The following is a 25,918-nucleotide window of genomic DNA, read 5'->3' on the forward strand; positions in this document are numbered from 1 at the left end:
TTTCCTACTGGGGTCACAAATCCTTTTTTAGGAGATTTATTGCTTAGAAATCTTCTCTAACATGGGGCACCTGGGTGGCTCAGTCGGGAAAGCCTCCGACTTAGGCTCAGGTTATGATCTCACGGTTCATGAATTTGAGCCCCATGATGGGCTCTGTGCTGACAGCTCAGAGCCTGAAGCCTGCTTCGGATTTTGTGTCTCCTTCTCTTTCCACCCCTCCCCTGCTCTCTCTCTCTCTCGCTCTCGCTCTCGCTCTCTCTCTCTCAAAAATAAGTAAACATTAAAAAAAAATTTTCTCTAACAGAAGAAAATGGTATATTTGTGACATAAATATAAAAATGAAAACCAAAAAACGATCCAAGGCGCCTGGGTGGCTCAGTCTGTTGAGTGTCAGACTTGGGCTCAGGTCATGATGTCATGGTTCATGAGTTCAAGCCCTGCATCGGGCTCTGTGATGACAGTCTGGTCTCCCTCTCTCTCTGCCCCTACCCTGCTTGTGCTCTGTCTCTCAAAAATGGATAAATGGCAAAAAAAGAAAAGAAAAGAAAAGAAAAAAGATCCAATGGATAAGCAAAGATTTCCAAAAGATGAACCTAACAAAATTGCTTTATACAGTGGCCGATCAAAAGCTGGATTAGAAAATGTGAGAGTTTCACCTATAAAATGCAACCCAAGTGACTTTTCCTACATCCAAGACAACCACAATTTCAGCACTAAGTCAGAATCCACCACAGGGGCAGAGAATTATGAAACCAGTGGCTGTGATCACTTCATCCCCACCTTCTTCACTTTCTAGGTTGCTCAGCCCCTCTGATGGTCCCCTTCCAACATCTCCCAGCCCAAGCCCCATGGAGGTATCCCAGTGCATCTAAACGACACTCACTCCAGCAGCATCAAGGTCTTTCTCTCTGCCTGGGATAAGACACCAACCAGGAACCACGGAGGGAGGAGTGGGCTAAAGTCATTCCACGGGGAACCATTCCAACTGCACCCCCAATGGCTACCAGAATAACAGCAATGCCACCCTGGCAACCCGCAGGAGCAGCTCCTCAAAGATGACGATGACCCTGCCACCACAATTTTGCTGGGGTGGGAGTAGGGGTGTCCACAACAGAGAATGGTTGTGAGTTCTACACCCATTCCAGTGACTGGCCCACCAAGAGGAAGCACAGAAACAGAGAGCTTGGGGCTGAACACTGGGCCCACCGTGCCAAAGAATAGAACTAGATTCTAGCTAGTGAGAATGAAAAGGAAGACGACAAGGTGTGGTCATTCTACCTCTCTCTGTACAACCTTTGTGCATTTCTTTGCTTCCTCTCACTCAAAGAAAGAAAGAAAGACGAAAGAAGGGGAGGGGAAGGGGAAGGAGGAGGGGAAGGGGAAGAGGAAGGGAAAGGGAAAGGGAAAGGAAAGGAAAGGAAAGGAAAGGAAAGGAAAGGAAAGGAAAGGAAAGGAAAGGAAAGGAAAGGAAAGGAAAAGAAAGGAAAGGAAAGGAAAAACAAAGAGTGATCTCGAATCCAAGATCCGATTAGGTATGCCGGATTTTCCCATCAAACGGAAAGGTGTCAGAAGTCCGTGGGTCTCAAGCATACATAATAGAAGGGGCTCGACCCTGTACTTCCACCGGATAGGGGAATCAGACCAGTTCCAGGCTCAAGTTCATAAGCACACCAGGCCTTTGCGATGCGCCGCCCGCTCGGGAACGAAGATTCCTTCCCCTCCTCCACCTGTGGGACTAGAAGTCCCCCAGGCGCGGCCATTCCCCCCACCCAATCTCCCAGGGCAGGCGCTTTTCCTTCCTTCATTACCTCACTACCTCCTTCCCTTGACGTCAGCCCCGGGTCCTCGAGCAGAGGGGGGAGGATGAAGATGCATTTGGGGGCAGTCGGTATCAGGATCCCCGTAGCACCGGGGTGGGGGGAGGGGGAGGGGCGGAATATGAGGTAATGCGCGCCCAATCCCCCGCCTCGAAGGCCGAGAGCGGCCACTTCCCTCCCCCCGCTCCACCTTCCAGCCCCGCGCGCGCCGGTGTGTGCACCAGTTACTAGGCAACGCTATCGGAGAAGCGGGATGCCGGCCAAGTTCACCCAAAGTTGAAGAATAAATTTGGGGGAGAGAAGGTGGAGGGTGGAGGGAGAGCCGGGAGAACGCACAAGGGACGGGAAAAAAGCTTGGAAGGAAAAAAAAGCTGGTCTTCTGCCTCCCAGGAACAGGAAGGAGGGCGGGCGCGGGCTGGAGCCGTGTCCCCGGAGGACGCTGCTGCGACCCGACCGCAGCCCGGCACACAGTCCGGGTCCGGTCCCTGCCCCGAGCCTGGAGCTGGGAACCACGCCCACCGAGCGCCGCCGCAGCGGGACACTCTGGGGCACAGGGGTAGGGAGAAGGCTGCGGTCAGAGTGTACGCGCCCTCGAATTACTCCCAGAGAAGGCCGGCCCGTGTGGCTAGTGGGCGAGGAGGGGGCTGAGACGGGAGAAGACCGGAGTGCGAGTCGAGTCCATGTTTAATCTTTGGTCGCGAGCGAGTTCAAGTCCTTTAAAAAGGACTTTAAAAAATAAGGAGCCCTTTAAAAAATAACTTCTTGAAGCCCCACTCTTCTTCAGCTCAAACAGTAATCGCCCTCATTTATATTTAAAAACAAACAAACAAACAAACAAACAAACCAAGAACACCAGGAGACGAGGAAACCTACTTCTTTCAAATCAGAGCCTGGAGATCTGCTTTAATTTGCTTTAAGTAGCTAAAGGTGTCCTTTGCCTCCAGGACCCAGCTTGCCCGCGGTCGGGGCTGCCCGCGTCGGACGTTCCCGCTCCCGCCGGCTCGCGCGCCCCAGACACCGTGGCGAGCGCCTTCCTACCTGCTGTAGGGCGTCCTCAGCAGAAGGGCCTGGCTGCCAGTGCAGCTGTCGGTGGGGGTGTGGCAGCCATAGACGGGGGGCGGCACAGAGTACTGCTGCTCGCCTGCGGAGAGCCGAGGAGAGCGGGGTGAGCGCGCCCCAAGGGCTCGGGGTGGGAGTGGGGACGCGCGGGGCGAGGCCGAGGGCGGGGGCTGGGACAGAGAGCATCCCCAGCTAGTCTCCCCGGCTAAACTGGGGGCAAGGGGTCTGGATGCCGGTGCGTGCCGAGAGAGGGCGTGCAGATCGTAAGCAGCTAATCAGCTTCTCACTGCACAGTCCTTTATTAGCCACTTCGTAGAACACGTAGACATATTCGTAGGCTTGAGTGGAGCTGTCCCTAACATACTTGGGGGGGCGGGCGGGACAAAACTCAATCTTTTCTTTTAAATTGAGTGAGATTGGGCTGATTATTTCTAAAAATCCCTTTAGATGTCCTCTTCTCCCTTTCCCGATTTGCTGTGGTTTGGAAATTATGGGGACGGGGGTGGCATGGGAGAAAGAGAGAAGGACCCCACCTCATTCCCGCCTGCTTACCCAGAGAGCCCTGCTGGCCCATGGGGTCCTCGTGCTTGAAAGAGTGGTTAGGGAACTGCGCCGCGTGGTGCGAGGGCGTGTGACCGTAGCTGGGCGTCCCGTCGAAGGTGACTGTGCTGTATCCTGCGAGCGGGGCGGAGAGAAGCACAGCGTCAGGGGTGAGACTGGGTCGGTGATTCTGAAGCAGAACCAGGGTAGAGAAGCGCCTGGCCCCCGCACTCGAAACCCCAGCATAGGGTGATGCCAGCCCACCGGTCTCCAGAACTTTCGGCGGGGAGCCTGGCCCAAGCCCAAATGTGTGACCTCGGAGCGGCTCCCCGCCTTTTCTCAAGAAAAACTCTGACCTCCCCGCCTTTTCCAATTCATTTACGCCCTTGTCTTCTTCCACCTTGCCGTCTGCTTCTGAGCCGAACCTCGGGCAAGGGAAGTATGAAAACCGCCAACCGCTCGCCAGAGAAAGTTCTTCTTCAAAAACAAACACCGCGGCTCTTGCTCCGGGGCAGCGCGGGCGAGCGAAATGAATCTGTTCGGCTGACCCCGAGCTGACTCGGAGCCGTAAATCAGGGGACCGCGCACCAACTTTCATTAATTACTCGGGGCCAGTTAAACGGCATGGGCTTTAAGTGGGAAGAGTAATTACCGAGTAATGTTATCTGAAGCTGCGCGACCCTACACCACGACACCCACGGCCGTCAGGAAAGCTGGTGAGGCCCTTCCAGATGGCCCCGCCGGCCTCTGTCCTATGCCCTCCTCCTTACCCCCTCGGACCCAACTCGCACCCAGTGCGTCCCTAACTCTACCACTGTGGGGGCCACGTTCCTTGCGCTCCAGGCGGGGAAGGGCACTTGTTTTAGAGTGTGCCGGACTGTACCTCCGTTTCCCTTAATGGCAGTGCCCGGGCCCCCTGCTACAGTTTCCCTGCGGAAAAACTAAGGGCAACTGTGTTCTTCCCCAACTCCCCGAAGGCTGGGTTAAAAAAAAAAGTCTTGATTAGTGTCTTGATTGAAAAATGTAATCTCTTTCTGTAATTGTTATTAAATTGCTTTAAATCTATTCCTCACCAGCTTTTGGGAAACTGTTGCCATCTCTGGGGAAAAAGCATCCTCCAGCTAAGATAAAGATCAGTCCTGGAACCCTGAACAGACTGACTAGTGGGATTCCCTCCTTCTATACACGCAGTCCCCAAGAGTCTCAGGACTGAGGGTCCAGAACAGGAGGTGAATGAGATCTGCCCTGACGCTCACACAGCCTTCATGCAGGGCCACAGTGCCAGCCCACCCCCACCCAGTCCCTGCACTGGATCTCCAAACTCCATTCAATTTCGGGGGAGTAGGTGGGTGAAAAGGCCCCTCACCCCCTACTCTTGCCCCAGGCGTGACAGAGGCTCTGTGACAAGTGTCTGTGAAGACTTAGAATGGAAAGAGGAAGGAGACCATTACCCCAATCTTTGAAACATAACCCCCCAAAGAAAAACAAAAACCCATCCTCTCCTACCCACACCAGGCAGTGTTACGTGTTGGAGTGGAGTGGGGAAGAGGGTGGGTACAGGTCCCAGTTACCGGATTGTACTAGGCAGGCCAAGTCTCGCACACTGCTTGGTGCCACAAGTTGACAACTTAAGAAGCTTTTATAATTTGCATGACCCCAGAGTCCTCAATCTATCGCCTGCTAAGTAGGCAAAGATAACCCCCCGCCCCATTAGCTGTCAGGGCTGGGTGAGAACCTTGGGCCTCCTTTTGGGAGCAAACGCACAGCCCTGATTGAGGCCTGTCAGCTTACGAACGAAATTTGGCTCTCAGTGCCACATTTTGCAGAAAAAAGGCCGAATTTTGAAAGAAATTTTTTTTAAACAGGAGAAACAGAAGCCGCAAAGAAATTGTCCCTAGACAAACCCTTCTCCATTTCTGAACTGATGAGTAGAAGCTGTGGCCCAGGGCACGGTGCTGTTCTTGAAGGCGGGCTCCGCCAACTGTGGGATTGCAGGCTGCAGTTCCCGCACCCGCCGCGTCGGCTCCGCGTCCAGCGAGGTTCCCAAGGCCCCCCACCTTACAGGACACGAAGACCCAGGGACAAAGGCCAGCCTCCAACCCCCTCCCTCAAGACCCCCCCGCAGGGGCCGAGGCGAAAGCGTCAGCGGAGGGGAGGGAGGGCTCTTTTAATTAGAAGCTTATCCGACGCGGGACTGATTAGATCGCGCTGTCCTGGGGCCTCGTGCTGGTCTAGGCGTTGAGAGCATGGGGGCGGGGACCTAGGGAGGGACAGTTGTTGGCGAAAAGAGCAGCGTATTCAAAGGCTCCTTGTACATGCCCGAGAGGGAGAGGCTCTAATCGGCCAAGGTAGCGCTTTTCCCACGGTTAGTCCGTGCTAGGGAATGGAGTGCAACCTTGACCGCAAGGAGAGGCGAGACACGCTCCGCGCGTCTTTTCCCCGCTCGAGGCATTGGAGGAACCCAGGAACCGCCTGGCCGCGGGGCCTCCTGAGAGCTGAGGGATAGAATGGAGGCTCAGTTAGGAAGGGGGTCAGAAGGCTGGAAATGATGACTCCACAGCTGTGGCAGAAGTGGGGAAAATCTGTCCCCCAACGAAATACTCAAGTGACTCAAAGAGAAGTGCCCTTGGCCCTTCTCTAGAGCTGGTCTCTGCACTGACCCTAAGGTGGCTTGGTGATGCCCCCTGCGCATTAAGTCTGAGACTACCCCAGTCCTCACTCCACTACTGACTGCCCTTACAAACCATGAGCCCTCACGCCCAGACCACTATTAATTAGTTCATTGCCCATCCAACGGAGCAAAGGAAATCCATCTCAACAGAGGGGCCAAGATCCCTGGAAAAGGAGGTAGAAGTAACCTAATATGGTCTGGATTCGAGTCCCAGCTCTGCCACAGAGGGACCTCTTGCACACATAATCTCTTAGAGCCTAGATTTTGTCATCCAGAAATAAGCAACTTCTCCGTCAGGCTGTGAGATATTTAAAAGATGCACTCTGTCTTAATACTTCCCAGTGCCTTGCACAGAGTAGAGGCTCAACAAATGTTTGCCGAGTTAATGTTTATGATATTAGGAAACCACCTATACTATTTAAGAAATTATAAAAAAAAATGGGGAGGTGATGGTACGATCCCTTGGAGGGGGGGGGGCGGGAGAGGGTGCCAATTGTCCTCTCGTGTGGGCCACGGCAAGGCTGCCTTGCCTAGGAACGGGGATTCAGAGTCTTGACTCCTCTCTGCTGGAGTTTGGCCTGGGTCTGCTGATGGCCATTCCCATACTTTAGGGAAGGAGCTGATGCCCCTGATTCTCCCAACACACACACACACCGCTAGGCCCTGCATTCCTGGGGGGAGCCACAGGAACACTAGAAATCAAGAGGATAAATCTAGAATCTCAGGGTTCCCGAGGCCAGGGCTGAGCAGCTTCTGACATTCCCACCCCACCTCCCAGCTGCCCAGTAAGTCCCAACAGCCAGGCAAGCATGACCCGTTTTACATTTTCAGTGCAAGAAAAACCTAAATTCACAGACAGGAACCTCCTTACAGGTTGTGGTACATGTCTGGGGCTGGCTCTCCACTGGGTTTTCCCAGAGTCGAGAAGAGAACTCCACCCGCCAATCCTGGTCCCAACTCCCAAGACTTTTATCTCTTCAGCGGCTGGGCCTACCTACTAGACAGGAATTCAGACGTTTCCCTTAAATGTAGTGCCTGCTGGCTAAGAAGCCCACAGTCTCACCGCCCCCCAACCCTATGCTAACCTGATGGGATCCCAGGCACCAGACCTGCCTATAGAAGGGGTCCAAACAAAGTGAGAGAGCCCTGGTTCCAAAAGTCATCACAGAATCTAGATGAACTCAAATAAATGATAACAGCATGGTAGTATTTTGAGCCCCAGAAATAGACCAAATGGCTTCTCAAACTCTGCAAAGAGCACACATCCACACACAGACTCACATCACACCCCTGCCTGCCAGTCTTGTGGGTTTCTGGTCCAGTCAATTTTAGGTGGTCTCCCGCCTTCTGAATTTAGAACCCCAAGTCAGAGGAAAGTTGGATTTCTGCTCCAGTGGCACAGAACTTCAGGTGAGGCCCAGCCCCCAAGTTGCCCATTTCAGCTTTCCTCTTACAGATGGGGAAACTGAGACCTGGAGATTTGCAAACTGTAACAACCTGCTAATTAGAGGTGACACGATCAGAGAACACAAGCCTCTGAATCGACACCGACTTGTTCCAACATCCCTTGGGGCGAATCAAGAACTTCACTTAGAAAGACCTTGAGTGGAGGGGCCCCTGTGAGCCTGCCTGCGGTTGCTCCTCAAAACACAGATCCCAGATTCCCTGAACGTAGAGGGGAAGACGGTTTCGATTTCACCAGGGCTTCTGGCGAGCCAGGTGCTCCAGGCTGGGTTAAGTTAGGAACCGCCTGAAGACACTCCTTTAGAAGTTGCAGGAATCTTCGGGAAGCATAGAGCCCTTCAGCGCCTTGGAAGCCCTGGCACCTCTTGCAAACTGTCCACGCTCTACTTCTCCCATCCCACGCATTCCAGAAGCATCCCAGTCCCTAAGCTAGCGGGAAATTTTGTTCCAGCAAAACCCTCCGCCGTTGAATTCGCAAGGCGTTTCCTAAAATAGTGAATCAACTCAAATTGATATAGTTTCTCACACAGCACAGAAGTCCAATTAGGATAAATTTGTAAAACAAACTACAGGGGCTCTGCACGATTTGTTCCAGCTAGTTCCTGAGGGGAGTAGGTGTGCGGTCGCCAGAGAGGGATGAGAAAACTATTGGCTGTGTCCCTATGTGTACACCGACTGAAGTGGGCAAGTAAATTGTTCTTGTTCTAACTCCCATGCTTTGCAAAAATCTTTCCTCATCTGAGCCCCGAGTTTAACGGCAAGAAGGAGGCAAGGCGCGCTGAAAGGAGGGCCTGTGCTTGGGCCCTACGGTAGGGAGGACCCGGTCCCACACAGCTTGAAATAGGATACACAGAGTTCTCTTCCAGCCCTGGAGCCCTCATGGACGCCGCCTGAGCTGGACGCCAGGAGACATCCGCTTCTTATACTACCATAGGGACACGGTTCCAGGAAAGCCACTGTTTACTTGCTAGCGGGTTCCTTGCCTCGTTCTTTGCTCCGTGATACTTATCACACGTCTAATGTGTGCCATCACCGTATTAGGGGCTGGAGCGGCTCCTGACATTTTGGCTCAGGGTAGGAACACCGGCTGCACACCCGGTGCTGGTCCCTCAATTTAAAAGCTAAAAAGGTCCAGTGCCTCCTAACAGTTTGGTGGTGCCTTGAATCACAAAACACCTTCCTGAGACGAAGACAGCGCCAGACACCACACCCGTTCCTCCTTCCCACTCCCACAGAGACTCTAAGTCCCGGAATCTCCCGGGGTGCAAGGGGCTCCAGATGACCCCCGGGCTCTGGAGAACCAGTCCGGCTCCTGGTTCAGGAGGATGTCGGGGGCCTATGCCGGCACATACTCCCTCTCCCTCTCCCGGGCCTCCTCTCCCTTAGCCGCTGCTTCCGCTATCCACACAGTCCTTGGGGAGGCAGCCGGGTAAGCGCTGGGGTCAGGGAAGGGGTAGGACAGGGGAGTGCCAGCGCGGGACGGTAGCCCCGGCGCCACCACCCCGCGTATAGGGGGCGCTCCCCGGCCTGCTTACCCTGGTTGCGAATAGCCGGCTGGCTCTCGAGGCAGCTGGGCAGGTAGGGCGCATTGGGGAACATCCTGGCCTGGCTGGAGGACGCCTGGCTGGGCGGAGGAGGACCGAAGGGCCCGTAGCGACAGGCTCCAGCTGTGCCGGTGAACTGGCCGGAGAAATGCACGGTGAAGGCGCTCAAGCACTGCTCCTCATGCGGCTCCGCGCCGCCCCAGCTCGGCTCTTGTTTGATGAAGGAGTGAGGCGGCGGCGGCGGCGGGGGTGGCGGCGGCGCCGGCGGCGGCGCGGGTCCGCCCAAGGAACCGTAAGCCGAGGCGCCCGGGGGTGCAAAATCCAGCACTGGCGCCCACTGCGCGGCGCCGCTCACGGGCAGGGCGCAGCCACCCCCGCCACCCAGCGAGGGTACCGCTGGCAGCAGTGCATTCAGGTCCCGCACGTCAGAGCCCATTTGCTGCGGCTCAGCCCCGGACGCCCCGCCGCTCCTTCGGCCTTGCAGATGCTGGGCACTGGACTCGGCCGCTCCTAACTTGCCCCAGATGCCACCCGGGCCCCGGAGCCCCGGCTGTTCGGGCTGCGGAAAGCACCCTGGCCCGGAGCGGAGCGAGTGAGAAGACGCCGGCTCCGGGGCACACGTGGAAGCCGGTTCCTGCGGCAGAAGGAAGTCCAGGATCGCGGCAAGGAGGCAGCGGGGCCCCGGCTCCTGGGCTGCCGTCCCGGCTCTGGGTGGGTGGGTGACTGAATGAGTGGGAGGGAGGGCGGGAAAGGGGGAGCGGACTGGCGGTCGGGTTGCGGAGAGCCCCCGGGTGTGGGCGCTGCCTTGAACTCCTTACCCCAGCTGCCTGGCTGCCCCCAGCTTCCCAAAGCTCAAATAAGAGGGGCCGGCGGCGGGGGAGGAGGAGGAGCCAGGAGCCTCGGCAGTTCCATTCACACCGCAGCCCAAGCCTGGCCGGGCGGCGCGCGCGGCTCGGCGGGGGCGCCCTCGCGGCGGGGGTGGGGGCGGGCCTGAGGGAGCCTACCTCTAGGAAACACCCTCCTCTCCTACCCGCCACGCGCTCCCAGCTGGCCTGTGGGACACAGCCCTCCCCCCACCTCCCCTTCTCGGCCTTCTCAAGTGTGGGCGCCTCTGGGAGAGCCTCTCCAGGTGAGCAGTGAATGTCCCCACTAGTCCATTTGTGATGGGGGGGGGGGGCGGGATGGGGTTGTTAATGTGAGAGGGCGGGCTCAAGGGAGGGGCAGGTGAGCTCCCAGACGGCGGGAACTTCAGGAAAGCATGGAAAACTTTCCCGGGCTTCAGAGAGGCGAATTCCTTCGTTCTGCACCCGCAAGCCCGGCTCTTGCTTCGTATCTAGAGCCGCCGGGCGGGAGTGGTGGCCGTAATCTCAGGTTCACTGGGGTGGGGGTGACACCTTGTGGGTTCCAGAGGCCAGACTCAAGGTGAACGTGGGTGACTTGGGGGGGCGGGGTGCATCAGCTGTGATAAACGGCATGTTTCGATCGTTTGGTAGTTGGTTAACTTGGTGACATTTGCGCCCAGAGGAGGGCAGTTGCCGCCTGCCTAAAAATCGGTGCCAGCGGCACTTAATCTTCCTTTCCAGTGAACAGCGGCTAGTCTGGGAGGGAAGAATACCCTTAGGGAAACACCCAGAGCCTGCACATATTCTGACTGGAGAATCTCAGAGCCCGTTTTGGAGGGTAAGGGGTGGAAAGGATTCGAAGACAAGCACGCGGGGAGACGTTGGATCCTAGAGTTAATCCCACCTAGCTCGGCCTCTGCTCACGGTCAAGAGTACCATTCTGGATAAGCAGTAACTGATAAGAAGGCGCAAACCGGCTAGGAGGACCACGAAGGAAAGCACACAGTGGCCCACAGTCGGTGGCAGCGTTCGCGTGGTTTGGAGCTCTGAGGTCCGGGCATCGCCGCAACAGACTCCTTCCTCCAACTAGTCACTCTTTGGGAGCCCGGCGCCTCAGGGCAGGTGTTTGGGGTTTTGTTTTGTTTTGTTTTGTTTTTGGTTCTTCCAGAACAGTCAGGATTTAAGGGGATGCAGACCCTAAGCAAGGGGAAGCGCTGGGAACCCGGGTTGGAGTGCGCTTCGGGGCACGTGGAAAAGCCCGGGAGAGGCAGGGGGTAGCGGCGACGGCGCAACCTGGAACCGCCTGGAGCGCGGGCGGGCAGCGGCCGGTTGCCGCCAGGCCTCTTATTCCAGGCTGGCCGCGGATGGGGCCCGCAGCGCCAGCGAAGCGACAACCAAGGTAGCCGCAGTTTTACAAAGAAACAGAACGTTTTAAAAAGCTTTGACTTACTCTCCATTTCTTGCTCTTTGCTTTCAATCTGCACTGAGTTAAACGAAGGAAGTGGGAGTTGCGTTAGCACGCTCGGGGCCCACACGCCAAACAAAATTCCCTCCTCTTGGGGTCGCTAGTCCTAGAGGCACTGGAGACGGTGAGGGCAAAGGTCGGGCACAGGCGCTACCGGGTTGTTCCCCAGGCCGCCTACGAGGTCCTGCACCCCTCTCTGCGCTACTTTGGTGCTTGACTGTGCTTGTTTCCACTCAGAAGCTTTATATATTTTTGAAGAAATGAAAAGGCTCTGGAGACCATCTCTTCCTCCCCCTACACTCTGTGGATTGTCCACCACGCTCCCACGAGTGCCATCTCTAAACCTGCAGCCGGGCTGAGGGCTAGGCAGAGGGCAAGGACGTTTGGTCCTTTTGGTGCAGAAAGGCCCCGCGAGACGAAACTTCTCAGGCCATTTTGCCCTTAGGATGCCCCAGACCCCTGTCTCATACTTCCCACTTTTATTTCTACTTCGAAGGAATTTTTCTCAACTAGGACTCATTCAGGCGCCACGAGGGAAGGAAAGCCCTTTATGAAAAGTCAGGGATTTTCACTTGCAAACGAAAAGATCCAGGTTGTTTCTCTTTCGCCCAACATTGCAAAGTTTTTTGGTGGGTATTTGGGGGGGAGGTGGTTTGAACGGGACATTTTGTGGTTTTGAATCCCAGATAGGGCAGAAGTGCTTAATTCCCTGCCTTTATGTTTTACAGAAGAAGTTCACCGGTGGGGTGGGGTGGAGAGGAAAGGGGGGGGGGGCGAGAAAATTTAGGACTCCTCTCTCCACCGCCATTTGTTGTCTGAGAATCCTAGAGGGAGAGAGGAACCGTAGTGCGATCCCCGCTTCAATCCTGGGGTGCCTCCTCACCCCGATTTAGTAGTCCGAAGGAGTGGGAGGAGTTCCCTGCAACCCGCGGGGTCAAGAAGTAAGTGCTGTGCGTCCGGAGCCGCTCGAAGTCGGAGGGCCTCACCCCAGAGGGCCTCACTCGAATGCCCCCTGCCCATCCCCACGCCCGGAAGCCCTGGAGCGCCTGAGCCACCTCCGGGGAACCAGCCAACTGAGGTCCCACTTCCTCCGTTGGGTAACGTTCTCTGCGGGAGCTCGGCGGTTAACCGCGCAGCCGCGCCCGCTACGCTGGCCTCGGCACCCTGAGCCTGCCGGAGGGAGAGACAGACAGTCTGGCCGCGAGGAAGGTCCACTCTGTAGCCCGCCCCCGCATGTAGGCGCTGTCCTGCACCTCCGGAGCTCGAGGCCCAAGGAAATGAGGGCTGCGTAGACCTGGCCGCGCACTTCTCTCATCCACGTTCCCACTCAACGTCAGCGCTGAGACCTGTGGCACAGAGGAGCTGTTCTGAACCACCGTTTGGCAGAGATGGAAGTTCAACTCCCCGTCTACAGAGAAGTAAACTGAGGCCCAGGCAGCGGAGGAAAGGCAGCTGTGGAGCTCAGTGGTTAAGAGCAAGGAACTGGTGGTCGGAGAACGGAACCTCAGGTCCACCAGGTAACAGCTGTGTAACCCTGGATGAGTTCCATAGCCTCTCTGAGGCTTAGTTTTCTTACTGACCAAAGGGGATAGTGGAATCCTAGCGTCCACCTCATGGGGTCATAAGGATTAGACAGGAGGATAGTGTTGGTTTATGCGTCCAATAAACGTTACAATTTTGTCACTATTCTTGTTTAAGGATGCGTAGCAAGATAGTGGCAAAGCCGAGCTGAAACCCAGGTCTCTCAACGTCTAGCTCGGGGCTTTACCCCCACGACCCCTCTGCCTCCCTAGAGCAAATGGAATGAGGAGTAAAGAAAGGAGGGGGAGAGAGAAGCTGACAATCCATATGGCTTTGGTACGTTGGTAAAACGCATCCTTGCCTGGAAAGTGCTTAATTATTGCAAGATCAAAAAAAAATCGCTGCTGAGTGGGAGGGGGTACTGAGGACCTCTAAACCCCCCACTTTGACCTCGGCTCTGACCAAGAGCCGGGCCCGGCGGAGCAGCCGCGGCCCCAGGGGGCAGCGCATACTCCCAGGCTGCGCTCCGGGCGTCACCCCGCGGCCGCCGACAACTGAATAAACACACCGAAGCACTGCGATCTGTCAAGGGCTGGGGCCGCAGACGCCGAAGAGGAGTGGCTCGACCGCCAGCCGCCCCGAGGAACTGGCGCTGGGTTAGCACCTCGCGCAGGAGCTAGAGCCGGGAGCTCCGAGCGCAGGACGGGCAGCCTACCGGCTGCTCCTCTCCACCCTGAAGACTCCCAACTCTTACGTATCTGCTTACCCCCGGCCTCCCGGCAGGCGCTTAAGCCCGTTTCCAGCCCGGTGCTGGCGGTAGAAACCCCAGCTTCATTTCTTTAAATTAAAAAAAAAAAAAAAAAAAAGTCAAGGAGGGACTTTTGTCGGAGTCCACCTTCCCCTTGCCCTCCACCCTGGTTTCCTCTGCTCCTTTGAAAAAATAACCCGATGTTTTTGAACAACCACTCGTCTACAGTTCAGACTCCGTTCTCTGACCCAGTTTGGGGTTCAGGACCGGCGAGAACCACCACCTGGGCCTTGCAAAAATATCCCCTCTCCCCCAGCGTGCAGTTCTTGGAATCGCCAGAGTTACCCGTCTGTTCTGATGCCACCGCGAGATGATGGTCCCCAAGCTCCCAGAGTCCCCATTGGAAGGATTCCGCAGCGCTGCCTCTATTATTATACCGTAAATCTTTTTAAATTCTGGAACTAATTATATAGAGGATATGTCTCAATTTGTTCTGCATTAATGCCACAGTGGGGATGGAGGCCGGGCCGTGGCCAGAGCAGATACGTAGGCCCATGAAATTGATGAACTGAGAGTTGCTCGCAGTCCTCAGCGCACCATCTGGAATTCTAGTCTGAGGTTACAATTAGAACTCCTGACCCCAGATTCAACTTTGCAAACAACAGGGGAAAAAAGGGGGAAAAGAAAAAAAAAAAACAAAAAACCAACTTATTCTGCACCTGTAAAAAAAAAAAAAAATCTCCACACAATCTTAAAATCTTCCCAGCTTAGAAGATTCTTTCCAAGTATTCTTTTGTTTTTTTTTAACCTATAAAAGATAATGGAATATATTTTATAGACTGGATTTTATCTTATCCCTTTCCCTCTCCCGGCTGCACTCAGTTTAATAGTTGTCAGGGCTTTTTTTCCCCCGTGTTTTTCCTAAGTGTTGGATTTAATTATATGGGACCAAAATATATACCTCAGTAAATTAGCTTGCTAAATATTCTGTCATTTTGTGATTCTGCCTTTGAGAAGCAGCTTAATTACAGAAATCTATCTGGATCTAGGAACTTGACTTGCTCCAGCTAAAATGTAATCAGAGATTTTATTTGCGTTTAATTTTATTTGTGTTCTAAATCGGTTAGGCCAATTTCTTCCTTCTTTCTTTAGTAACATGCGGCTATATTTTCCTCTCGCTTTGACCCTCTGAAGAAAATGAAGGACCAGGCAGTACTGGGGAATCTGTTAAATTTATTAGCATAAATGCTTAGACAAAATGAGATATAAATCATTCAGATGTATTAAGCCATAAAGTATCCCAATGAAGTCAGTGCCTCACAAGGGTCCTGGTGTATAAATGTTCATATAAAACAAAGTATCAGTATTATCTTTCAAACTGAATATATGCCGTAAAAATATCCAAATGTTGAGTAAGGAATATGGGGGCAATGGCAGGGCAGGAAGGGTATGTTCTTCAGAGCAGCCTGTTAGCGCTGTGATGGCTCGAAAAGTGAGGCAGAAAGGAAAAAATCTCCACAGTCTGCATTAGTGATACTCAGTAGACAATTTTTGAAGAAAGGTATGCAGGGTAGATTTGAAGAGAAGACAAGAAATAAGGAAAGAAGAGATGAATAGAGAGCAAAACATTGCTGTCTGTAGAATGCTTCCCCCCCCCCCCAAAGGTCAATTTAGCTTTAAAAAAAAAAACTACTCAGAAAAGGCACTGACTCTTCATACAGATAACGGATGAGCCATTAGTGAAGAGCCACCTGGGCCTTCGTCTGTGAACCCGGATATGTAGCTGGTCGCAGGAGAAGGATGTGTATCCACTAGAGGTGGACTGGGAGAAGAGGGGTGGAGGGGTGAGGAAGGGGAGTTGTCAGAATTCCTAGCAGAGGTTTACCAAGACAAAAAAAATCTGACAATGTTTAAGGAGCAATGGCTTGCAAAGCTCATAACCACAGCTCTCTGTAAATTTTGGCAAACCAAGGCTTTCTTTGCCTTTTAGAAATGATTGTTCCAAAGCTTTCTCTCTCTCTCTCTCAATCTCTCTCTCTCTCTCTCTCTCCCTCTCTCTCTCTCTCTCTCTCTGTGTCTCTAATCAAGGAGTTTACCAGAGAAAGGGAATAGTCCCCCTTTTTTCAGCAGGGACATCTTAGCTTTTGCGTGCTATCAGTTCATTCACTATGGGGCAAACTATTTACTGGCACTTCCGTTGTGCCAAGCATTGTGGCAGGGACCGGAAAGACAGGAGTAAGAGGACAGGCTCTACTCTGCTCACACAGAGGTTACATTCCAGTAGGGATGACAGAAAAATTACACGCAAACAAGGCAGATGCTTTCAGATAGGGGTAACTGCTACGAAGGAACAAGGAGATTTTCTAGACTAGAGGACTAAAAGTAAGACAGGGATGGGAACAAATATACTCCCGCTTCTTCCCATCTTTTACCTGCACTGCCCTATCTTTTTTTTTAAATTTTTTTTCAACGTTTTTTATTTATTTTTGGGACAGAGAGAGACAAAGCATGAACGGGGGAGGGGCAGAGAGCGAGGGAGACACAGAATCGGAAACAGGCTCCAGGCTCTGAGCCATCAGCCCAGAGCCCGACGCGGGGCTCGAACTCCCAGACCGCGAGATCGTGACCTGGCTGAAGTCGGACGCTTAACCGACTGCGCCACCCAGGCGCCCCTGCACTGCCCTATCTTAATGTGTTTGTTAGTATCCTACCTTACTGTCGGGGTGGGGGGGGGGGCAAGAAGGGCTTGAAGGATTTGGAATGTTTGCTCTGGACAGATCTCTGCCTATCAGGGGGCTGGACTTATGGAATCAGGAGGGTGGCAGTTTCTATAGGGCTGGATTAAAATCACCACCACCAGCTGAGTGTGAAAGTTACCTGTGCAACACTCCATTTTCTCCTCTTCAAGATAAAAACAACAGCACCTATTCAAGTTGAGAGAACTGGATGAGGAAAGGCATGTAAATTTCCTAGTTCATGGCGAGCACTCTATAAATGGTGACTGTTACTTGTATTCATATAGACTCTGTTTTCCTTTGCTTCTAATTAGTTGATAAGTTCTACACTTAGTATCAATATTGGTGTGGGTTAGGAAAATCTGCACTGTTGTTGGATCAGGGAGAAGGGCAGGAAGAGAAGCCCTTTGCCAACAAGTCTGACCTTAAGCAAAGTGGTTGCCACCTTAAAGTGAATCGAAATCATTCTGTCCTACAGCCAGGCCTGAGAAGGAAGTATGTGGCTTCTGCTTCAAAATCAAGCTTAGATTCTTTCCTTTCAGTACAGAAGGCTATGTAGGTCAGCATCAGCTTGAAAAGTTTAGGATTGTACTGTTCCTTACAGCCACATTTCAGATATGCAGTGTGGTCCAGAATAAAGAATCCTGGGCTAGGTATAAAATTACCTTGGCCTGGGGTGCCTGGGTGGCTCCATTGGTTGAACATCTGACTCTTGATTTCCTCTCAGGTCATGATCCCAGGGTCGTGGGATTGAGCCCTGTGTAGGGCTCCATGCTGAGTGTGGAACCTGCTTAGGATTCTCTCTTTCTTTCCTTCTGCCTCTCTCTCAAATTAAAAACAAACAAACACACACCTGGGCTCAAATCCTGTTTCTGCCAATAACCCAATGGCCATGGCCTTGGGGAAATAGCTTAAGCTCTTGATTTTTTCAATATCCTTATCTGTAAAATGAGGATGATCGTAAGAATGAAATAAAGCAAACAGAGTGATTTAAAAACTGCAAAATGCTAAGCAACACACACAGAGAAACATCAAGACCACTTGTAACATGGGAACTAACCAGGGCAAGAAATGCTACAGGGCGCTGGAGAGTATATCACTTTCTCTCCTGTTTCTCTGTTTGTAAAGTGGGCATAGTACCTTTCTCACAGGACTGTTGCAAGAATTAAATGAGACATATGTAACTACCTGGCATAGAGTGCTTGCTATCTAAATGCTGCTGTTACTATTATTGTTATCTTTCTCTGGCCATTCTCCTTGCTCCCAGAGCTGAGCTTTACATTTTCACACTGATAGTTTTTTTACTGTGGCAGTATGAGATAGTATAAAGAGCAGGGCTTAGAGATCAGATGGCTCTGATAGTCTCTTTATTCTTTGTTGTCCCTGAGGCTTAGGGTTCATAACTGTAAAAATGGAGCTAATGATACATTCATTTCATAGAGCTGTTTTGAGAACAGATTAACACAATGCTTGTCAAGTGCCTGCATGGTGCTTGGCATGTAGTCAGAAATCAATAAATGGTAGTTCTTAAATTTTCAGTTTGTTTAATCAGAGAATATTAATTTACTTCAAAAAACAGATCAACCACCAAGGACTTGAATTACAGCATGATTCTGAGCACACACAGAAAAAAAGTCCCATCTTCTTTTAAATTCACCTGTACCACATTGAAATCTCACTCCACATAGGAAAGACTTTGCAGTCAAGGCATTGGCAATGACTTTCCTTTTTGACTATGAGTCCTTTAGGTAATAAGTTAGAATCCCATTTATTTTCTTTGAGTTTCTTTGCAGAATGTCCAGCATATATCAAGAACTTTAGTGATCTCATGTTTTTCAAAATAAGCAGAAAACTGTTTCCAGCCAATGAAGAGAAAAAAAAAAAATGGTTTGACTCTCTTCCTGGAGTTGCCACATAGCTTTTATTAATAGCTCTGTAAACAGGCTTGAACATAGTATCAGCTGGCCGCTTAAGATATTACAAAAGTTTATGAGAAGTTGCTTAGGAAAAACAAGATAGAGTCATTAGAAATCTGATACTGGTCAATAGTGCCTTTATTCCAAGTCTCCATAAATCACACACCAATGAAACTTCTATTGTGATCACTGTTCCAGATCTAAAGGATCTCCCTCTCCCTTTTAGTAGAAATTAAATACATTTAAGAAAGCCCAAGATTTTTTTCTCTCCCGATACAGTGGCTAATTACAAAATTTCCTAAGAGGTAATAAATATTAAACTCTAATCAACAGTTGTGACACACAATGAATGATAAACACATAACTTTGATTCTCTATTTAGGGCATATGTTTATCTTTAATTATCCCCAACCTGAGAATGGAATAACTGTTGTTCTCTGTTATGTTTATTATTTATTTCTAGAGTGACACCACATTTTTATCTTACCCCAAAGAGTCTCAGGTTAAGCTGTTGTCCAGCTTAATCATTAATTGCTCTCTTTTTACTTCCCAAAGTGTCCTGGTTGGTAAGGACTCCACTTGCTTAAAATTTTATTTTATAAAAAAGACAGATTCAAGAAAGCAATCAGAACAAAAGTGAAAGACAAGAGTTAATTGTGGCTAGTGAGGAGAACAAAAAGTTGGATTAATATTAGAAATCAAAGGATGAAGATAATTACTGTAATTGAGCATAAAACTTAGTTCTGAGCTTCCCAACAGCCAAATCAAAAAAGGAAAATAAAACTAGTGACACATCTCCCATTATGAAATAGTAAGAAGAAACCCAGTTTTTTCAGAAAAGATAAAATTTTCTAGTACTAAACTCTGACAGAAACTTAGCTTACTGGCCTTTCTCTAAGGGTCATCAGATAATGGTTAGTGACTTCAACAATAACGTTTCAAAAGATGCAGAGACGTTCTCTGGTGGCTTCTCATTTCAATCCAATGGTGCAGTAACAAAATTATAGTTCTTTAAAAAATCAAACAAACAAAAAAACCCAAGCTTTTTCTAAAAAGAAAGAGGCAGTAATGTAATTCCTTTTTATAGTTTTCTGAGTCTGGCCTGATTCAAACTAACCTAATGCATTAATTTTCAGAAACTGCCAACTGATAATTAAAGAAAAAAAAAACACCTTTTGTTCATTAATCATCAAATAAATTTCAGTGTGAACCAAAACACTGCTAGGAACCTGACCCTTGTTCTCTTTGTGATCTGATTTGGGGAGAGCCCTAGGGCAGTAGTAGCTCTTAACTGGGGTGATTTTCTACCTCCCCCTGCGCAGGGCATCTGGCAAAGTCTGGAGACACTGTGATTGTCTCAACTTGGTGGAGGTAGGAAGGCGGATGTTACTGGCATCTAGAGGCCAGGGGTGCTGCTAACCACTCTAAACAGTCCCCCCCCCCCACCACAAAGAATTTTCGTGCCTAAAATGTCAGCAGTGCTGAGGTTGAGGAAGCCTGCTTGGGAAGAGACCATCATTTCTAGCTGGGGTAAAAAGAAGCTTCATGGAGGAGGGGCCCTTGAGCTAGGTTCTCCCACCCCATTCCAGTGGAGCTGGAGGGTGCCTCTCCCCAGCCTCAATAAATGGTGAGAACAAAAACAGGCAGGTGAGAAAAGGCAAGGCGTGTTGGAGGGATGCCTTCCACAAAGGCAACTGTGGGTTAACTAATTTAGCCAGAAAAGAGGGAGAATCTATGTGAAGCAATCAGAGAGAAAGCCAGAGAGTACACGTGAATTTAGGGCAAAGAGTTTCTGTTCTGATGTTATGCTCCAAGATCCCTAAACATTGCTAGTGTTATTGTGTTTTTTTTTAAACTACACAAATCAAAAGCAGCATAAACTTTTATGTTCACAAAGATCATCTTTGGAATACCGACTTGTGCTGTATATATATGGATAAGTACATGTTTTTTTCTACTCCCCTACATCATTTTTCACCACTTACATAGTAGGGATTCCTTCGAACTCCGTTTTATATCACATTAAATTAAAAAAAAATTAGTGCCTACTTAAAAATACAACCTACCAAGGCACAGAAAATTCTGAACCACTGCTGTAATTAATAGAACATTGTAGGAATCACCATTAAGAAATATTATTCTGACCTAGTTCTCCATGTCACGCTGCAGACTGCCCTTTTCTTGAATCATGGAATGCTTTGTGAGAAAGGACGGCAAAGCTGGGTCCCTCGGTATTAGCCATCTCACCGCTCAAAGTTCAGCCAGAAGTGGGACAAAACCCTCTTCACCATGTTGACATGTTTACTTCTGGGGGAGGAAAATATTACTGTTGCCCAATTCGGTTTTCCGTTCCATTCACTTGCCTGGGAACATATGTTTTATTCTTTCCTTTGATGATTTACAAATAAATTAGCATGATCCACTAAGGTCTGCCAACATATATGCGTTACTGGAGAAATCTGAGATGTTGAAAAATGACTGTAATTTATTGTATCCCGATACTTTCTTCTTACAGACCAAATAAATAGCATCAGTTAGTTTATATACCTGACATATTTATTGCAGTAGTCCCGCGAGCACTTCCCATAGTCATGTGTTCTCACACATTGTTTTCACGAATTGTGTTTTGAAAGAAGTCTAGGGAAATTCGGGCCAGAGAAACAAGATGTTATCTTTTGGAAAGGATGAGCCCACTCTTGGAAGAGGATAATCCATTCAGAGCTTTCGAAAGCCGATGTCCTCCAGTGGGTGTGATAAATCCACAGGATCTGAATCCAGGATTTTGCACTAGGACCTTGAAATCAGCAGGAACAATTTAGTTGTGCTCCAGATAAACACAGTGTGTTGTTGTTGTTGTTGTTGTTGTTGTTGTTATTATTATTAGATAAACACGAACATCTGTTAGGCCAATTCACTGAACACAGTTCTAGTTATGTCTGTCTTAACTGGATCTGAGATGAGTGCAAAATGCCAAAGCTGCTCCTTGATCATCTATCTTTGTGTTTGAAATACAGATATAAAAAATAGAAAAATTCACCCGTCATCTCAGATGGGTCACGTGCTTGGAGACCCCCACGGAGACTAGAGTTCCCTCCTGAATTCCATCAATAGAACCATTTTCAAAAGACAAGTATATTTGAGATAGCTGGGCTTCTTCACTTTTCAATAAATGTTGGACATGCTTTAAGTAATTTGGGGGAGGTGGAGCAGCAAGAGGATTCTAAATAGTTTCTAAGAAATTCTCGATCATCTCCTTTTCCTAATTCAATATGCTACCTTCCCAGGTAACATTCACTTCACACAGGATATGTAAGGTAATTTTTCTCTGGGTTGAAACAGCAGGGGTGCCTGGCTGAGTGTCTGACTTCGGCCTCAGGTCATGATCTCATGGTTTGTGGGTTCAAGCCCCATGTCAGGCTGTGTGCTGACAGCCTGGAGCCTGGAGCCTGCCTCACATTCTGTGTGTCCCTCTCTCTCTGCCCCTCTCCCACTTGTGCTCTGTCTCTATCTCAAAAATAAATAAAATAATTTTTTAATTAAAAAAAAAAAGAAACAGCAGTTTGCAGCAGGTTACAACTGCAAGGCACTTTAAAGAGCATCTAGCCCTCATTTTTCAGATAAAACATTATATGACTTGCCCCAGATTGCCCTGCTAGTTAGTGGCAGAGCTCTCCCTAAGGTCAGGCCCATGGGAGGCAAGATCCATCCTTCTGTCACAGCATTCATTGTTCACACTTACGGAGTACGTATCGCAGTCCCAATAATCAAACAGGAGGCACCCAGTCCTTGCTCTCAACTTGCTCTGTCTGGCTGTGCTGTAGGACTTGGTCACTATTGAAACAGGGTGTGGAAGCTCCACTGTAAGAAATATCCTTGTTACAACCCTCCCTCGTACCAGGTCCAAGAATTCTCTTCAGTTCTCCCCTGTGGTAATCAAGGAGACTAAAGGCCACTTCATTAAGTTTTAGAGAGAGGGCCTATGGTGGGCCTGTAAATAATTACCTAATCACAATATTGTTAAAATTAAGAAAGCGTCATTATAACTTATGGAGGACCTGACATCCAGGGATATCTCACACACTGACAACCATCTTTTTTGTTTGAATTAGTAAATGATGCCTTGCAGACGTTTAGCAACAAGGATGCCCCAAGGGGGAGCTCTTCTGGTTTGGAACTGAATTGAAGCGAGTGGCTCATCAAACCCAAAGCACCACAAGCCTTTCCAAACTGCATTTAGTAGCATAATCAAAGGAAGATAACCAGAAAGCCACAAAGAAACCGTTAATCCTCTCTACCCTGTATTTTTTGTTGCCTGTTTAAGGCTGATGAAATCCTGACAGCATGGGGGGGGGGGGGGGGAGTGTTACACAACGTGCAAGCATCACAGACATTTATCAAAGATCAAGTTCCAAGATGTAAAACAAAATAAAACAAAGATTTTCTCCTAATTTGACTCCCAAAGGACTCAAAAAGCATTTCAAACGTGTCCAGTAAGGCATTAAAAATAATTATCCCATAGAGTAATTTCTCCCTTGGTTGTTTTAATATATTTTTGTCTACAAACAAGTGAAGTTTTCTAAACTGCTCCCTTGGCTTACTTTGAAAGGTCTCTAGAACAAAAGTACTTTGGGTGACCCCAGGATACCTGGCAACAGTAACCAAGGATGTGGATGAGGCTGAGAAAGATAAAAACAGACGATGCACTTTTTGATGTCAGACCTAAAATATTGTATACTTAAAACAGAATAAAATGTTGGAAGCCTAGAAACAAAGAATAATCCCATCAGGAAAATTAGTGAGCTTATTTAAGAGAATGTTAAGTAAAATTTCTCAAAGTGTACTATAAAATCACTCTTATGCTACCCAGATGGCCCTGTGGGGTGACTTCTTTATGTAATTAGAATTGGCTTTCCTCCCCTTTTCCTCCTTCTTGCCTCCTCCTTCTCCTTCTCTTCTTTTCGTAATAATAGTTATTATTATTATTGGCCATCATTTACTGAGTGGCTGGTCTCTCTCATACATTCTCTCTACTTCTCATAACAACCATTTTAATTAACGGTTATGATCCCCATTTCTGAGATGAGGAAATAGATGCTGAGAGGTTGGAACTGCCCACTATTAACCACTGAGGATGTAATGCAGCCAGAACAACAGTCAATGCTCTGTGTGGCGTAGCATCCGAATTCTGGAAGGAAGTGAAGTAGATAAACTTCGGGGATCCACTTCTGCAGAAGCCCTTGGTCTAGCTTATTCTCAGATTCATACTTAGGGTCCAGCCCAATTATGACAAGATCCACAGACCCAATTAAAATTAAATTGCTTTTCTCACAGAAACTGTTTCCAACCACACGGTGTCAACTAAAGTCTACCCACCCGCTTCCTGTTTGTATCAAATTCTGGCATGCCCTACTTCATACAATGGCTGTGTCCCTGAAATTAATTTTTTTTTTGTTAAATAGTGAATAACAGTATTACTGCACTGTGGGGGAGTTATAGAAAGAACTTACTATTTCAAGGAATCCCAAGGCAATTTTTTTCCCTTTCTAAATGATTCCCCCCTCTCTCTTTCTCTGCCTCTCTTCAGACCTGAATTTTCATGTGCAGGATTGAATCGAGAGGAGCAATGGCATGTATGAGTACACCAATATTGTGTTTAGATAAAGCAGGAGGAAACTCTATTGAAGGGTCCACTTAGGCTTCCAACAAGGTGGCTCACAAAAGATCTCAGGGCTAGCCGTTTTCTGATGGTCACAGGAAGAGGAAAATGCACCTTTGTAAACCCAGAGGTCACATGTACTATAGATGTTCACCTGTGCATGCACACACACGCACACACAACCGCTCCTGACATTTACTGAGCTGAGCCTTCCCAATTTTTCTTCTTACAAGGGCAGCTTCTGTTTACATGTGTCTCCCCTCCTCACACTCACTTGCACAAACAATCCTGAAGTTGTGAGCTAAAGGGATATTACCAATTTAAAAAGGAAAATGGCTTCATAGGGGCAAATTGGCACCTTCTGGTTATATGAAAAGACAAGACTCCATTACAGTTGACTTTCTGGAACTTCTCATACAGTTGGTAGGAGAGATGGGTTAAATATCCCAGGGAGGGAGTCCCAGACTCAAAAGTTGAGACAGCTCTGGCTGGCTGAGTGCCTTAGGAAGACAGCTGTGGGTCCTCAGTCAGGTATTTGGGACCACCACTCTTCTCAGAAATGCATCTTGGTTCCAGTTTCCCCTTTATCTCTGGCAGTAAGCACTGTGATAATGAACCGAAGACTGTGGGTAGAACTGGAGCCAGCTGCTGAAGGATGCCCCACCCTGCTGGGGTCCAACCCAGAAAGCAAGAGCAGCTCTCTCAGCCTAAGCCATGCTTCAAAGGCTGGGCATGAAACTTCTTGGTTCAGTTTTTTGTTGTTATTGTTTTGTTTTGCTTTGTTTTGTTTTGTTTTGTTTTGTTTGCAACCTTTCAGGATTCACAAATGAAGCTTTAAAGCTTATAAGGGTGGCATTCCCGCCATGTTGGTCATTTGGCTTCTTTGAAGAGTGGACAGGTCTGGGCAGGCTAGCAGTGGCACAAGGATAGGAATAACAATAAATAATAATGGCTACCTTTTATTGGGTGTTTGTTGAATGACTGGCACTATGCTACCTATTTTCTTAGATTATTTCATTTTATCCCTACAGAAACTCTGAGGAAAAGTCATATAAACATCCCCATTGTATATATGAGGCATAGAAAGCTTGTCATTTGTCCAAAGTCCCACAGATAGAAAATGGCAGACTCCCTCCAAACTCTGCCAGTATTTCCCATTAGCCAAATCCTACTGGAAGTGGAAGGCAAGAAAGCCCATCATGGCAATCTATACAGGTCAGCCTCTAGTGGCCCAGAGCAAGGTGAAGAAAGGTGGACATGGACTCAGAGGGGGCTTGTAGGCCTGAGAATGACCTTATCCCAGCCTTCACTTGATTCCTATTTGGCCGACTATATAATGATAGATTAGAAATAATTCTCTCTTGGAATTTTGAAGACATTGCTCTTTGCCTTTCAGCTTCTAGCATTGCTTTTGGGAAATCCAAAGCCATTCTGGTTTCTGAGCCCATATATAAATTAGCTTTTTCTTCCTGAAAGTTTCTAGGATCTTCGGGAGTCCCCTAAAATGCCCAATTCAACTCCCAATCGATCTATTAAATAAATTATCCCAACAGCTATTTTGAAAAACAATTTACAGAGACAGGAAAAGGAATTACTTATCCATTTTTGGAGAAATCACTTTTCCCTTAAGCAACATTTAGAGGCCAGTCTAATAGAGGTATTGAATTTTGAATTTTGTTTAAAATACATCTTCCGGGGAAAATCATGTCAGAGATGGGGAGGAAAAAAATCACGATAGTGGGAGTATCCAAAATTATAGTATTTCTACTCAACATCTAAAAATGTCTGTTATCCTATCCTCACATGAAATCGCTGTTGAGTAAGATCAACCTAGGTTACCACTAAACAGCGTGTGTCTTTTCAATAGCCTGGGGCCGCAGACTCCTCAAAAAGCAGATTTAAAAAACATTTCTCTTAGAAAAATGGTAAGATTTGGTGCA

General features: G+C 49.0%; 1 protein-coding gene and 1 long non-coding RNA gene across 10 annotated transcripts in view; one reads left to right on the plus strand and one right to left on the minus strand.

The window, feature by feature from the left end:
- Positions 1–9,669, minus strand: part of WT1 (WT1 transcription factor) — a 49,600-nt gene extending 39,931 nt beyond the window's left edge. For 2 of the 7 annotated variants that reach the window (XM_045039105.1, XM_045039103.1), the window contains exon 1: positions 1,809–1,954. Coding sequence is in view for 5 of the 7 variants with exons in the window: in XM_045039100.1 (XP_044895035.1) it covers positions 2,856–2,958; positions 3,429–3,551; positions 9,087–9,531 (671 nt within the window). In the remaining 2 variants the exon portion in view is untranslated. Of the gene's footprint in view, positions 1–1,808; positions 1,955–2,855; positions 2,959–3,428; positions 3,571–5,320; positions 6,467–9,086 lie in introns of those variants that run through there. The other 5 variants (XM_045039100.1, XM_019812233.3, XM_045039102.1 and 2 more) reach the window with 5 other exon arrangements.
- A 405-nt stretch (positions 9,670–10,074) lies between these two features.
- Positions 10,075–25,918, plus strand: part of LOC102900289 — a 60,500-nt gene continuing 44,656 nt past the window's right edge. The window contains exon 1 of one of the 3 annotated variants that reach the window (XR_890820.4): positions 10,075–10,224. This is a non-coding gene — a long non-coding RNA (uncharacterized LOC102900289). Of the gene's footprint in view, positions 10,225–12,167; positions 14,110–25,918 lie in introns of those variants that run through there. The other 2 variants (XR_006586491.1, XR_002736304.2) reach the window with 2 other exon arrangements.

The sequence above is a fragment of the Felis catus genome, chromosome D1 (genome assembly GCF_018350175.1).
Source record: "Felis catus isolate Fca126 chromosome D1, F.catus_Fca126_mat1.0, whole genome shotgun sequence".
In the NCBI taxonomy this organism is placed as follows: Eukaryota; Metazoa; Chordata; class Mammalia; order Carnivora; family Felidae; genus Felis; species Felis catus.